Raw genomic sequence first — 15,856 nt, forward strand, 5'->3', positions numbered from 1 at the left:
CAACGTTGTCCGCATCCGCGACGGAGTGCAGTTGAAAACGTCCAAATTCGGCTTTTGATTATACCGCTTTATTCGTTTTTGGGAGATAAACGTCTATCTCCCGATTTGGGTCACAATATAGGCGTTTTTCTCTTTCGATTATAAGCAGGATAGGCATCCCCAAGAAAGAATGTCGCCCAAATCCAATAATCGAAACAGGGCCGGTAAGGGCGTCCTCAGCGCGAGGACTCCCATCTATTGGCAGAGTTTGGTGATGGGGAAAAGAGGAGGGAGTGGGGAATGCCCCCAAAGCTGGGAAACAGTGGTAACCTAAACACATATTGCTGGAAACCCTCCCCCCGGCTACTCCCTGTGTCATGGTCTGTAATGAATAGCGATTTGTATTGCATTTGGTGTTCTCACCCCTTCCCCTACTGAGGAGCACCACACTGTCCCCTACTTGTGTAGTAAAACAGAGTCTAGTGCAGCACAACAGATACCCCAGCTTCCTAATGGTCAACCTACCTGAGCCCTCAGGCTGTGCTGATGTGTCAAGGGACCCAATGTCATGGATCCCCCTCCTGGGGCAACAGCCCATGAATGATGCGCTCGATGGGTGTCAAGTTAGCGGTGTCACCTGCTTGGGGGGTTGGCACCAGTCTTCCTCCTGACATCACGCCTCAGCCGGCGCCACTTCCGTTTGCAGTCTTCCACATCCCTGCCACAGTGGAAGACCGCGTCGAGCCGGTCATTTACTGCCTCCCATTCTCTCTGCTTCGTTGTAGCAGCCAGCCTTTGGGCTCATGGGAGCAAAGAGATGCGTGTGCCTCCTCTGGATTTCCTGAACCAGCAATTCAATTTCAGGGTTGCTGAAATTACCCTTGCGGATGGGGTGGTTGCTTTGGTGCCATTGTACCAATGCGATGCAAAGAATCGAAAATACAGATAATTATTGACAAAATCCCTAAACGTCCGCAGCTGCTCTGGCGATTTGGGCGTCCTCATTTCGATTATGGCTGAGGAACTATGGGCGTCTCCAGCTGCTCTGTGTTTTGGGTGTCCTCATTTGTGAAAATGATAAACGTCCCCAGCTGTTATTCTCATTTGGAAGCTTGCATTTCCTTTATTGGTGCCTCTTTAAAACGGCTTTCTCTGTGCTTACACTTTAGAGGTTTTTCTTTAGATTAAGGACAGCGGGCCTGTAAGAGGGACATTCTTCGGCAGTTCTGTGAGAAACACGTCCTTGTTACTGTACTTTACACTTATGAATATTTCTTATATTTTCCTGTACCTGGATGTCCGCAACTACATGCATTGTACTTGCGGAACAACCAGGTACATCAAAGAAGTTTAAAATATAGTAATAAGGACATCTTTCTCGTAGAACCGGCGAAGAACAATATGACAGTACAGTGAGTTTTAGGGACGTCCTTTCACGGTTCTGGAAGATTGGCGTCCATAATATTTTTCGATTATACCTACCTGATTTTGTCCGACTTTGCGAGGGCATACTAATTCATACTTGGACGACTTTTCGAAAATGCCCCTCTATGGCAGAAGCATCGGCAAGGAACTGATGTGAGGGAGAAAAAGATGAAAGCAAGATGAAGGCAAAAGCACGAGAATAGAGAAAGATGCCAGTAAAAGACTGCAGCATAGATGTGCAGGGAAAGGAAAAAAGATCATAAAAGGAGAGATGAAAAAAAGTGTATGGCTGCGGAGGGAGGAGTGGAGGCAGAAGGACGAGAGAGCAAGGAGAGGACAAAGGGAAAAAGTGAAGTCGGTGAGGGGAATGAAAAAAAAACATGAAGACAGTAAAAACAAAGATAAAGGTTGAAGTATGAAGAGAAATAATAAAGTAATGGTGACAAAATAGATGATAAAAATATTAGGGGGAGGGGGGAATAAAAAAAAAACAAGCCACCCAGACATGACACAGGAATCGATCATACACTATGCCATACTTTGTATTGTTATTTGAATGTTTTTAATGCTGTAATTGTCTATTGCTTATGTTTGCTTTATTCTTACTGTACACCGCCTTGAGTGAATTCTTTCAAAAAGGCGGTAAATAAATCAATAAATAAGAGACTAAAAAAATCAATGGACAGTTCCTAGTCATTTTATGTTTGCTGTATAGCTCCTTTTCCCACAGTAACTGATATGCAAACATTTTGCTGTATGTTCCATGTTAGCATTACCCAGGAGCAACAAAGTTTTACTTCCTTCATAGTTGTCATTATACAGTTAACATAAGCTTTCGGGTAGTGATTTGTGAATGGTTTGACGGCATAAAGCGGCTTGGTATAATGAAGATCTTAAACAACATAAACAGAAAATAAGGTGCAGTGAGAGAAAATGGAAGACGTTTCTTTCTATGGTGGCTTTGGAAATGTATAACTTAGATCAACAATCAACAATCGAACAATTCAGTTCGTATTCATGCTAAAAAGCAGTATTTTAATACTAACATTGAGACAGAACCTTCTGAATCAAAGGTGAAATTAGGCCTTACCTGCTAATTTTCTTTCCTCGAGACCCTCCAGACCGGTCAAGACGCGTGGGTTATGCTCGCCTACCAGCAGAGGGAGACTGAGAACACTAACTTCAACTATGTACATATAACCTGTGCCCATCCCACAAAAGCCAGTATACACTTAGCAAAGCAGAGAAAACCCCCTGCAACCTGAACTCTTGAATGTAGAAAAACCCCTGTATCTGGAAAACCAATAGACAACACCAACAGTGTGCTCAGACAGACGGAACGTCAAGCGCCCCGCTCTGTCAAGTATTATGGACGAAGAAAAACTCTCCGACCCAATGAAAGATAAAAGGAATAGTCATAGCAGAACACGGCTCAAATACTTCTGATACGAACAATATCTCTGAAATCCATAGGGCGGGCTCTTGACCGGTCTGGAGGGTCTCGAGGAAAGAAAATTAGCAGGTAAGGCCTAATTTCACCTTCCTCATCGACCCTCCAGACCGGTCAAGACGCGTGGGAAGTACCAAAGCAGTAGAAACTTAAGGGTGGGACCCTCGAAACGCAGAAGACAGCACAGCCGCTCCAAAACCTGCATCCTCTTTTGCCTGAACATCAATCCTATAATGCTTAACAAAGGAATGAATGGACGACCATGCCGCTGCTTTACAAATATCCTGCGGAGGAACAAAACTACTCTCCGCCCAGGAAGCGGCAACCCCCCGAGTTGAATGCGCCTTAAGCAACGGGGGCACCGAACGCCGCCTCAACAAATACGCTGAGGCAATAGCCTCCTTCAACCACCTAGCCAGAGTCCCCTTGGAGGCCGCAGCTCCTCTCTTAGGACCTCCAAACAAAACGAACAACCTATCCGAATCCCGGAAATCTCGCGTTCTGCTCAAATAGGACCGCAAGGCGCGCCGAACATCCAACTTAGCCAACCGACGCTGAGAGGCATCCCCCGAACGATCCCCCAACACCGGTAACGAAATCACTTGATTCACATGGAACGCTGAAACCACCTTAGGAACAAAGGAAGGAACCGTCCTCAAAGTCACTTTCTCTTTCGCAAAGGACAGAAAAGGCTCCCTACAAGACAAGGCTTGCAACTCTGATACTCTCCGAGCGGAAGCAATGGCCACCAGAAAAACTGTTTTCAAGGTAAGATCCTTACATGTGATGGACGCCAATGGTTCAAACGGAGGACCCACCAGAGTCTCCAAGACCAAATTCAAATCCCAAGGCGGAACCATTGGACGACGGGGCGGCCGAATCAACTTCACTGCCCTCAGGAACCGCCCTACATCCGGAGAAGCTGCTAAGGAGACTCCTCCAACCTTACCTCTGAAACAAGACAAAGCCGCAACCTGCACCTTCAGGGAAGAAAGGGAGAGCCCCCTGTCCAAACCATCCTGCAAAAACTCCAAAATCTCCATCACCGAAGCCCGCAAAGGGACAACATTCCGTTCAAGACACCAACTCTCAAAGATGCGCCACACCCGCACATAAGCCAACGACGTGGACTTCTTACGCGATCGCAACATTGTATCAATGACTCTGGCCGAGAAACCCTTCTTTCTCAATCTGTGCCTTTCAAGAGCCAAGCCGTAAGCAAGAATGGAGAGGGGTCGGCCATCTCGATCGGTCCCTGCACCAGTCTCACCTGAGACCCCAGGGGAAAAGGACCCTGCACTAACAACCGCATCAGATCTCCGTACCATGGCCGACGAGGCCAATTGGGCGCTATCAGAATCACTAAGCCGGGATGACGACCGATCCGCTGTACCACGCGGCCCACCAGCGGCCACGGCGGAAACACATAGAGCAACTGCTGAGTCGGCCACGGCAGAACCAACGCGTCGAGACCCTCGGCTCGAGCATCTCTTCGACGACTGAAGTACCGCGGGACCTGCGCATTGTCGGCCGATGCCATGAGATCCAACACCGGCCGACCCCCACTGCAACACTATCCGTTCGAACACTGAGGGATGGAGGGCCCACTCTCCGGGATCCAACATGTGCCTGCTCAGATAATCCGCGTCCACATTGTCCACTCCTGCTACGTGGCCTGCCGAAAGAGCCTGAAGATGGGCCTCTGCCCACCCCAACAACTCCGCCGCCTCTACAGCTAATCCCGGGCTCTTCGTCCCCCCCTGCCGATTCACATAAGCGACGGCCGTGGCATTGTCGGAAAGAACTCTGACCGCCTTGCCCTCTAGCAGACTCTGGAAAGACCGAAGAGCCAACCGAATTGCTCGAGTCTCCAGGCGGTTGATGGACCACGCCACCTCTACCGACGTCCATCGCCCTTGGGCCACCTGCCCTAGACAATGCGCCCCCCAGCCTAACAGACTCGCATCCGTGGTCAGTACCACCCAATTCGGCACCTCTAGCGGCATACCCTTCGCTAGATTCGGAGTGTGAAGCCACCAGCGGAGGCTGCGTCGAACCCTCTCCGGCAGCGCTAACCGCTCCTCCAACTCCTGGGATTGAGGGGACCAACGAGTCAACAACGAACTCTGCAACTGTCTCATGTGGGCCCTGGCCCAAGGGACTACCTCTATAGACGCAGCCATCAGACCTAACACCTGAAGATATTCCCGCGCCGCAGGCGCCCTCTGAGCTCGGAGCTGATGTATCTGAATCTGCAGTTTGGAAATGCGAGGAGCCGTCAAAAACACCCGGCCTCGCTCCGTGTCGAACCGAACTCCCAGATATTCCAGCGACTGTGACGGAACTAGGTGACTCTTGGCCAGATTGACAACCCAACCCAGCGACTGCAAAAAGGTCACCACCCGGGCGGTAGCCTCCTCGCTCTCCGCCTGCGTTTTGGCTCGAATTAACCAGTCGTCGAGATACGGATGCACCAAAATGCCCTGCAACCGTAAAGCCGCTGCCACGACCACCATCACCTTGGAGAAAGTGCGAGGAGCTGTAGCCAGGCCGAACGGGAGCGCACAAAACTGAAAGTGACTCCCTAACACCACAAAACGAAGAAAGCGCTGGTGCGCCTCTAGAATGGGGATGTGTAAATAAGCTTCTGTCAAATCCAATGAAGTCAGAAATTCCCCTTCCTGAACCGCTACAATGACCGAGCGCAACGTTTCCATCCGAAAGGAAGGAATCTTTAGAGCCGCATTGACCCTCTTGAGGTCTAAAATGGGCCGAAAAGAATCCTCTTTCTTTGGCACCACGAAGTAAATGGAGTAACAACCGGTACCTCGTTCTTCTGGCGGAACCGGCACCACAGCACCTAAATCTACCAGACGTGACAGAGTGTCTCGCACTGCCCTTGCCTTGCGCCTTGAATGACAGGGAGAGACGAGAAAGAAATCGGACAGAGGACCGTCGAACTCCAGCGCGTACCCGTCTCGCACTATCTGCAGCACCCACTGGTCCGACGTGATTTGGGCCCACCTCTGGTAAAACAAGCGTAAGCGAGCCCCTACACGAACCAGAGGCTGGACCCCCAAACCATCATTGCGACCCACGGGACGTACTGGCCGCTCCAGAAAAGGCAGCTCGCCCCCCCCGGCGGCCCCCACGAAAGGGCTGGGTTCTCTGAAAATAACGACCCCGGAACCCCCCCGAGGGCCTACCCGGCCGATACCGTCTAGCTTCCTGAAAACGGCCTCGCACCGCCGCGCCCCTAGACGCCTTAGGCCGAAGCTCTGGAAGCCGCGGGATCTTAGTGTCACCAAGACCCCTAACCAACTTATCCAATTCGTCTCCAAAAAGCAAAGCGCCCTTAAAGGGAAGCGAACACAACTTTGCCTTGGACGCGGCATCTGCCAGCCAGCCCCGCAACCACAGGGCCCTTCGAGCCGCCACTGCAAGGGTCATGTTCTTCGCCGATGCACGCAACAAATCATATAGCGCATCTGCCAAGAATGACGAGCCCATCTCCAACTTTGCCAAATCCTGCACTAAGGCAGCTCTATCAACCTGCGGAGCATCTAGCAGCCGCTCAGCCCAGCGGAAACATGCTCGAGCCACCAGACCTCCACAAACTGAAGCCTGCAAAGCCAGCGCCGATAAATCAAAACTGCGCTTCAGAAATGTCTCCAATTTCCTGTCCTGAGGGTCCCGCAAGGCAGCCCCTCCATCTACAGGAATTGCAGTAGCCTTGGTCACCGCCGTCACTACGGCATCCACAGTTGGAGGCTTTAAAGAGTCTCTATCTTCCTGCGGAAGGGGATAGAGCTTAGCCATGGCCCGTGCCACCTTACAAGGTGCCTCCGGCGAGAGCCATTCCTGCGTTACCATCTCTCTAAGATCCGCATTCATAGGAAAGGTCCGAGATACCCTGCGGATCCCCTTAACCAACGGGTCCTGCTTTTCAGAGGGAGCCGGATCTACTGCCGGGTCAAACTTGAGCATAGTAGACACCTGCTCAATAAGATCCGCCAATTCCTCCCTGTGAAAAATGCGGACCACCGACGGATCCTCCCCGGGCACTGTCTCTCTATCTGGTCCGGACAAGGACCCCTCCTCCTCCTCCAGGGGACTAAAGTCGCCCTCTGACTCTGGAGGAGAAAAACAGTCCAGGTCTTCAGCCCACTCAACACGTGGCCTCTTAGCGCTCAAGCCCGCCCCCGGACTAAGGGGCTCCGTGCGCGATGGTCCCGCCTGCCAGGCTTGAAATAAGGACCAAACAAATTCAGGAGGGAAACCCATCCTTCCCGAAACGTCCCCTCCCGAAGCACCAGCCACCGGGCTGCCCTGAGGGCCGCTGACTAAATCCGGGATTCTCGGGCCCGAATCCAAAATGGCGGCGGTTCCCGCCAAAACCGGGACCGCCGCTGAACCGCTAGCCGAAGCCCCTGCAACCTCCTGCAAGGCTGGCGCGGGAAGTTCCGCCGCTAACACCGGCGGAGCGGAGGCCTGAGTCTTCGGTTCCCCGCAAAAGCGGCAGGAACCGCCAATCGCGTCGACCCCCCGACGAGCGCAAAAACGACAGCGAAGCGGCTTCGAGGACATCTTCGCGCCAAAAACCTCCCAAAGGTAAAGGAACTGGGAACTCACCCAAAGAAGCCACTCACAGCTCAACTTGCACGGCTGCCCAGCTCCGGCACTCCGGAGTGCAGCTGCACAGCTCTCCACAGCGTCTGGGTCTTTTTTTTTTTTTTTTTTTTTTTTTTTTTTTAAACTTTATTGCAGCACCATTTGAGCCCTGCTGCTATTAAATCCCTGGCACTCAAGGCTGCAATATAAAACTGCAGCCGAGGCACAAAGCTGCCCAAACTGGAGAGCTAGCTCGGGGGAGGGACCCGGCCACCCGGGTGTGACACCCCAGGGGGGACAATGGCAGGCCCCAGCGGCACCGCCAATCCCCAGCACACAGAGTAGTCCAGGCACAGGGAAGTTCCTCAGGAATGATCAATAGACCAGGCTAAAACTCTCAACTGATCCCTGACTCCTACCAGACCGGACAAGCTGCACAGGCTGCCTGTCTACCCTCTGCTGAGACTGAGAAAATACTGGCTTTTGTGGGATGGGCACAGGTTATATGTACATAGTTGAAGTTAGTGTTCTCAGTCTCCCTCTGCTGGTAGGCGAGCATAACCCACGCGTCTTGACCGGTCTGGAGGGTCGATGAGGAAACAGCTGTTTTCTGTAGTGAGACGGTTGACTTCTGACCCTGGCTCTACCAAAACCACAAAAGACTTTACCCAGCCATGATTTTGTTATGGGATTTGCTACCAGAGCAAGTGATGGGAGGCAGGGATAGTGCTGGGCAGACTTATACGGTCTGTGCCAGAGCCGGTGGTTGGGAGGCGGGGTTGGTGGTTGGGAGGCGGGGATAGTGCTGGGCAGACTTATACGGTCTGTGCCCTGAAGAGCACAGGTACAAATCAAAGTAGGGTATACACAAAAATTAGCACATATGAGTTATCTTGTTGGGCAGACTGGATGGACCATGCAGGTCTTTTTCTGCCGTCATCAACTATGTTACTATTTGCTACCAAAACTTGCTAATATAGTAAATCAGTTTAAAGATCAACTGACACCTGTAGAAACAGCCTGTTCATTATCAACAGAAGAGTTATGGACTATCTTTCACCCAGTGAGTAAGGATCAAGTTGTACAAAATGACTTTTTTTTTTTGCTCATTTGGTCCTTGTCACCCTTCAAATCTGAAAACAATGAGAGAATTAATTTATAAATGCAGACATTGCTAACTTGTTGCTGCAAGGTCATATGCCTGACTTAAACCACTTCTTTAAAAAAAAAAAATCCATATTTAGAACCTAACGTAGTTGCGAATAGACCTATTTTGTCATGAGAAATTAGTTAAGGAACAACTATTAGATTTTCTGGGAAAACATGAAATTCTTAATGCCAATCAATCAATTTGGTTTTAGGTCTTTACATGATATGGAAACATTACTTATTTCTATGCTCGATGAGGTAAGAGAGAGTTTTTGACAAAGGAAGGCGTTACTTCCCTTATCAATTGACTAAGATCAATATAGTTAAATGAACTAGTGTTAGATTGGTTAAAAATTATTTAGATGGCATTCAGTGTTTGTTAGAAATTGACAATTCAGTGGATGAAACTTTTAGGATGCTTACTCTCTGCCTGAATGCATAGTAACATAGTAGATGACGGCAGAAAAAGACCTGCATGGTCCATCCAGTCTGCCCAACAAGATAAACTCATATGTGCTACTTTTTGTGTATACCCTACCTTGATTTGTACCTGTCATCTTCAGAGCACAGACCGTATAAGTCTGCCCAGCACTATCCCCGCCTCGCCTCCCACCACCGGCTCTGGCGCACACCGTATAAGTCTGCCCAGCACTATCCCTGCCTCCCAACCACCAGCCCCGCCTCCCACCACCGGTTCTGGCACAGACCGTATAAGTCTGCCCAGCACTATCCCCGCCTCCCACCACCAGCTCTGGCACAGACCGTATAAGTCTGCCCAGCACTATCCCTGCCTCCCAACCACCGGCTCTGGGACAGACCGTATAAGTCTGCCCAGCAATATCCTTGCCTCCCAACCACCAGCCCCGCCTCCCACCACCGGCTCTGCCACCTAATCTCAGCTAAGCTTCTGAGGGTCTATTCCCTCGGAACAGAATTCCTTTATGTTTATCCCACGCATATTTGAATTCCGTTACCATTTTCCTCTCCACCACCTCCTGCGGGAGGGCATTCCAAGCATCCACCACTCTCTCCGTGAAAAAATACTTCCTGACATTTTTCTTGAGTCTGCCCCCCTTCAATCTTGTATCGTGCCCTCTAGTTCTACCGCCTTCCCATCTCCGGAAAAGGTTCGTTTGAGGATTAATACCTTTCAGATATTTGAACGTCTGTATCATATCAATTAATCAATAGTTGTGAAGTACTCATTTACAACTTAATATGGCAAAAACCAGGATCTGTTCTTTGCTGCTGCTACATCTGTTGAACCCAATCCCTCTGATAAACTTAATGTATTAGGGGGCAGAACCAGCAGAAGTGCACAAAGGGAAATGCTACCATCACCAACACAAGATGGCAGCAAGAGAATGAGCAGGAGGGGGGGGGGGGGGGGGGAAGAGAGAAAGGGGCCAACATTGAATGGGGGAGGGGAAGAGAGAAACATGGGGTAATGCTGAAAATTACTATTCAGCGCATCGATTATTTTAAAACACACACACACAGAGCAAACAATTATAAAATAAGACACCCATAAATAAAATCACTGAACCATTACAACTGTATAAAATGCATAATCCTAAAGAATAAGGGAACAAAGCCTTTAAAAGTTATCACATATAAGTAATACAGGAAAAAAAAACACTAAGAGGGTAATTTTAAAGAGAGACAAGGGTTGACACTGAATGGGGGAGGGAGAAAGAGAGAGACAGAGCAATGATGAATGGGGAAGGAGAGAGAGAGAGAGACTGCCTGCCTATCTGTACAGGCATAAAACAGAGTTATAAAACTGAATAAAAGCATCAGCACAAATACTAAACATAGCAGTTATATATAAACTAGAACACTGCTGAGTTCATTGATATCAACAGTAGCAGCGAGCAGCTACGACACCCTTTAGCTTCACCAGGTCATTATAGTTTTGCCCAACGTAAGAATGCATAAGCCTGAGACTTAACCAACCTACATTATAAGACACAGCTGCCTAATTAGAGGACAGACTGTGTGTTAACTTATTATCCTTGCCTGAGCAGAGCCAGCAGAAACTAGATGACAGTGTCATGTCCTCAACTAACACCCAGGCGGTGCTACAGGTTATGCACAGTCCAGGCTTATAAAGACTTCAGTGTTGGAGGTACATCCAAGATAAGCAGTACAAAATCATAATCTTTTGTGATGATTTGTGTCAAGGGGGAGGTGCTCGTTGGACGGTCATCAATTTACTCTTCCTCTTCTAAAAAAGGCTATGAAAGTACTCGAGCTTCAGCATTTTTCTACCTGGCTCCAAGGCTGTGGAACGACTTACCAAAATATATTAGATCAGACTCACTGCCTCCCCTTACTCGGGCTTATTACATCAGGAGTGGTGGAAGAAAATCCCCCGATAGCAGGGGAAGGAATGGATCTTACTTCTTTCCTTGAAAGTTCATTGGAGATAATTACTTAGAGGTTGACTCTGCTTGTTACTTTTGTGCTGGAGCCTGATAGGAATGCCGTATTAAGGCTTTCCTTGAGACACTTAGAAAATCTGTTTTTGGGCTCAAAAATTCGTATTTTTCCTGATCTCTCAAGGCCTACACAGATGAGACGGAGGGCCTTTTTGGAACTCCGCCCTAGGGTGGTGGCACTGGGAGCAACTTTTATATTCCGTTTTCCTTGTTATTGTAATGTAATGCTTGAGGGTAAACAGTTTCAATTTGTAGACCCAAAACAGTTAAAACAATTTCTAGATGCTAGAGTGGAATTGAATGTTGTGTGCCCTCCCTAAATGCAGGCTGGGGTCTGAACCAGAGGTTGCAACCACTAAACCTTGTCTAATTCTTATCTACCCTTCCCGAGTGATTGTGTTAACTGTCCTAAGTAACAGCGTTCTTTTCTTGAACTGATGACTAATGCTTTTTATGTAATTGCAAACCACCTCGATCAGTTTCTGGCAGGAGGTATATCAAATACTTGAATAAGCATCACAGAAGTCTCAAATCCCTCCCCCCCCCAACTCTGAGCATGATGGCCATTTATGGACAACCCCATACAGCACAGTATACATTAAAAATAAATGGGATGTCTCTTTTTTTACGAAGTTATGAACACTCTACAAACACAAAATCAGTACAAAAAAAAACGAAGCTGGGAACTGTAAATACCATAAACTCCTCAGGTATACTGCAATGTATATGAACTGTAACTATCCATACACTTCTCTCAAAGCCAATATTTTTCCCTCTGTCTTAATAATAGCAAATATAAACATGCTTGCTTGGTAATGATCTATGACACAATCACTGCTCAGCAAAGCGTCTGAAGAGGCTCATGCTTTGCTTAACAAGAGAATTAAAAAGTGTTTTGTATGAGGGGGATGAATTGTAACAATAGTATTTGACAGCTATAAAAAGTACTCACAACACCGAGGACCAGTTAATCAATTGGACCCTTGCATGCACCTCTCTCCAATATCATTTCATGTTGGATGTTAAAACAGTGTGGTTGAAATTCGAAAGGATAAAGGAGAGGTTCCTTCCTGATAAAACCCCCAATGAGATATTCAATCTCAGATACTTAGTAACATAGTAACATAGTAGATGACGGCAGAAAAAGACCTGCATGGTCCATCCAGTCTGCCCAAGACAAACTCATATGTGTATACCTTACCTTGAATTTGTACCTGTCCTTTTCAGGGCAGAGACCATATAAGTCTGTCCAGCAGTATTTCCCGCCTCCCAATCACCAGTCCCGCCTCCCATCACCGGCTCTGGTACAGACCGTATAAGTCTGCCCTCCCCTATCCTCGCCTCCCAACCACCACCCCCTCTTTCCCCCACCTGCTCCGCCACCCAATTTCAGCTAAGCTTCTGAGGATCCATTCCTTCTGCACAGGATTCCTCTATGCATATCCCACGCATGTTTGAACTCCGTTACCGTTTTCATCTCCACCACCTCCCGCGGGAGGGCATTCCAAGCGTCCACCACCCTCTCCGTGAAAAAATACTTCCTGACATCTTTCCTGAGTCTGCCCCCCTTCAATCTCATTTCATGTCCTCTCGTTCTACCGCCTTCCCATCTCCGGAAAAGATTTGTTTGCGGATTAATACCTTTCAAATATTTGAACGTCTGTATCATATCACCCCTGTTCCTCCTTTCCTCCAGGGTGTACAGATACTTGGGTAGTGCTGCTGAATATCTCTGTGGCAAAGCTTGGGAGCAGCCAGCAAACAGGGGTCCTTTTACTAAGCCACGCTAGAAAGTGGCCGGTGCTATGATTAACATGTGGGTTTGCTGTGCGTTCCAGCCAATTTCTAGCGTGGTTTAAAAAATAGCCACGTTCAGTATATATATTTTTTTTTAAATGGCCATGGGCTGATTTCCCTATTAGCGTGTGGCCAATACTGCTACCTATTTAGGAAGTGGTAACGGTTCCCATGCTACACCTGCGCTAATCAGGTAGCACGTAGTAATGTGCCTGCACTACCCAATTAGCACATGCCATATCTACATACCACCCCCTGCGCTAGAAAATAATTTCTATTTGCTACAGTGGGGACTAGCATGCCTCAGCCTCTACCACCCTTTAGTAAAACGGCCCCTTAGCCCAGTGGTTCCCAAACCTGGGCCTGGAGGCACCCCAGCCACGCAGGTTTTCAGGATATCCACAATAAATATTCATGAGATATATTTTGCATGCAGTGGAGGCAGTGCAAGCAAATCTCTCATGAATATTCACTGTGGGTATCCCGATAACCTGGCTGGCTGGGGTGCCTCTAGAACCAGGTTTAAGAACCTCTGAATTAGCCAGTTAGCATCTATATTCAGTCTGCTAACCAGCTAAGTAAGCACATAAAGTCAGCACAGCAAAAAGGCTGGCCTAACCTTAAGCAGCAGGTTAACTAGGCACTGGTCTGAATACTGCCTGATGCCTAGTTAACTTTCAGGTCAGTGCACAAACTCAGAAGTTCAATGCTGGGAGCTGTACATGCCCCTGGCATTCAGTATCTGAGATTAATTTAGCCTGCAGCTGGAGGCAGCTTACAAGATACTTACCGTTGCAGGCTGAAGATTAGCTCGTAAACAAAATTTTTTTTAATGTTAATATATTTGAGGAGAGTGTTTATGTTTACTAAACACTTTCCATATTGCCTTTTCTGGCAAACAGGTCAAGGCGATGCACAACCTAAAATAAAAATAGAGGACAATTCGGAAAGGAAGGCCAAGCTCAACCGCCGAAAGCTAAATTTAAAAAATGTGAGCCTTCAAAAGATTTTTAAATTTAGGGGAAGGGAAAGGGAAATGGGACTTGATATACCGCCTTTCTGAGGTTTTTTGGCAACTACATTCAAAGTAGGTTTACATATATTCAGGTACTTATTTTGTACCAGGGGCAATGGAGGGTTAAGTGACTTGCCCGGAGGCACAAGGAGCTGCAGTGGGAATTGAACTCAGTTCCCCAGGATCAAAGTCCACTGCACTAAGCACTATTCTACTCCTCCTCACTGAAGGACTCCTCATTGTAAGTGTGTCAACTTGATGTGTGGCTAAAAGTTATCTGTTTAGAATGAGGGCATGGCTTCAACTTAACAGGAAAGTGGCAATGTTTAGCATATAAATTAGGTGCTTACTTTCTGGTGCACCCTTTCCACTGGCTTTCAGGCAAGAGCAAAATGTGTGAGATTTTCATACCCAATTGTGCACACCACTGGAGTGCAAGCCCTAAGGGCGGCCTCATTATTGTCCTCTTAGAATACAGTTTTCATGACCTGTCTGACTTGTTTTAGCAGCAGGAGCAGGGCCACAGGACAATAACACAGTACTATAAAACAGGCATTTCATAAAAGAGGTTTAGCAGCACAGGCTGATGGATCGTGAAATATGGTATAGAAAAATCCTTTAATGAACAAATTCCTCTTGTGTCCAAAAATGAATTTCTGGTACGCAGCTAGGGTGCCTATTTCAATGCTGATGCACCACCATACACTCTTCTGTAAATTAGTGTTCGTAGAAGAGAAGGAAAATGAACTGAGCTCAGGTAGAAGGTAATGCGAAAGGAGCACATCAATTTAGCTGACCGAACAACCTGGCTAAATAAAATGCTCCCTGCAAGAGACAAGCGTAGCACTGAAACAGTTTCTTGCAGACTTGCAAGAAAACATAAGCTATTTTCTGCACAGGTTGGAGGCTGGTGTAAGCTACTGACTCACTCACTTTATTGAAGCTCCAATTAATCACAGATTTACTCCTACTGATGTCTTCAATAAGCTCTAGGTGTATATTTTATATTGTAGAAAGCATGGAGTGGAGGAGTGGCCTAGTGGTTAGGGTGGTGGACCCTCAGTTCCTGGGGAACTGAGTTTATTTATTTATTGCATTTGTATCCCACATTTTCCCACCTTTTTGCGGGCTCAGTGTGGCTTACAATAGGATATGAATAATAGAAATACATTTGTTATAATTTGGTTATGGATTGCATTGTGCAGAGTTGTGCGAGATTCCCACTTCAGGCACAGGCAGCTCCTTGTGACTCTGGGCAAGTCACTTAACCCTCCATTGCCCCATGTAAGCCGCATTGAGCCTGCCATGAGTGGGAAAGCGCAGGGTACAAATGTAACAAAAATAAAATAGATACTATTGGACATTCTACATGGAATGTTGGTACTGTTGGAGATTCTACATGGAATGTTGCTATTCCACTAGCAACATTCCATGTAGAAGGCTGCGCAGGCTTCTGTTTCTGTGAGTCTGACGTCCTGCACGTACAGAAGCAGAAGCCTGCACGGCCACATTGGTGATCTGCAAGGGCCGACTTCTACATGGAATGTTGCTAGTGGAATAGCAACATTCCATGTAGAATCTCAAATAGTAGCAACAGTGGAGGAGTGGCCTAGTGGTTAGGGTGGTGGACTTTGGTCCTGGGGAACTGAGTTTGATTCCCACCAGGAGCTCCTTGTGACTCCGGGCAAGTCACTTAACCCTCCATTGCCCCATGTAAGTCGCATTGAGCCTGCCATGAGTCGGAAAGCACGGGGTACAAATGTAACAAAAATAAAATAAAAATGTTGAGGTAAACTTTAAAAGGTACCTTTTTGTACTTTTTATCGTTTTCAAATCCTTGGCTGTCTGTAGCTTTGAAGGCAGTCTCTCCTGCTGGATCTAGCAGAAAAAAAGCAAACAACGCAGACACCTTTGTGAAATGTCCAAGACCGTCATTTTCGTAATGTCAGTAAAAGTGAAGGGGAAACTACCCCGGTTTGTTTAGGGCAG

The 15,856-nt window shown here is 47.7% G+C and overlaps 1 protein-coding gene across 2 annotated transcripts in view; it reads right to left on the reverse strand.

The window, feature by feature from the left end:
- Positions 1-15,856, reverse strand: part of OPA1 (OPA1 mitochondrial dynamin like GTPase) — a 145,725-nt gene that overhangs the window by 115,105 nt on the left and 14,764 nt on the right. For both annotated transcript variants that reach the window (XM_030217161.1, XM_030217160.1), the window contains exon 5: positions 15,675-15,745. In XM_030217161.1, the coding sequence (XP_030073021.1) occupies positions 15,675-15,745 (71 nt within the window). The remainder of the gene's footprint in view (positions 1-15,674; positions 15,746-15,856) is intronic.

The sequence above is a fragment of the Microcaecilia unicolor genome, chromosome 10 (genome assembly GCF_901765095.1).
Source record: "Microcaecilia unicolor chromosome 10, aMicUni1.1, whole genome shotgun sequence".
NCBI lineage: Eukaryota > Metazoa > Chordata > Amphibia > Gymnophiona > Siphonopidae > Microcaecilia > Microcaecilia unicolor.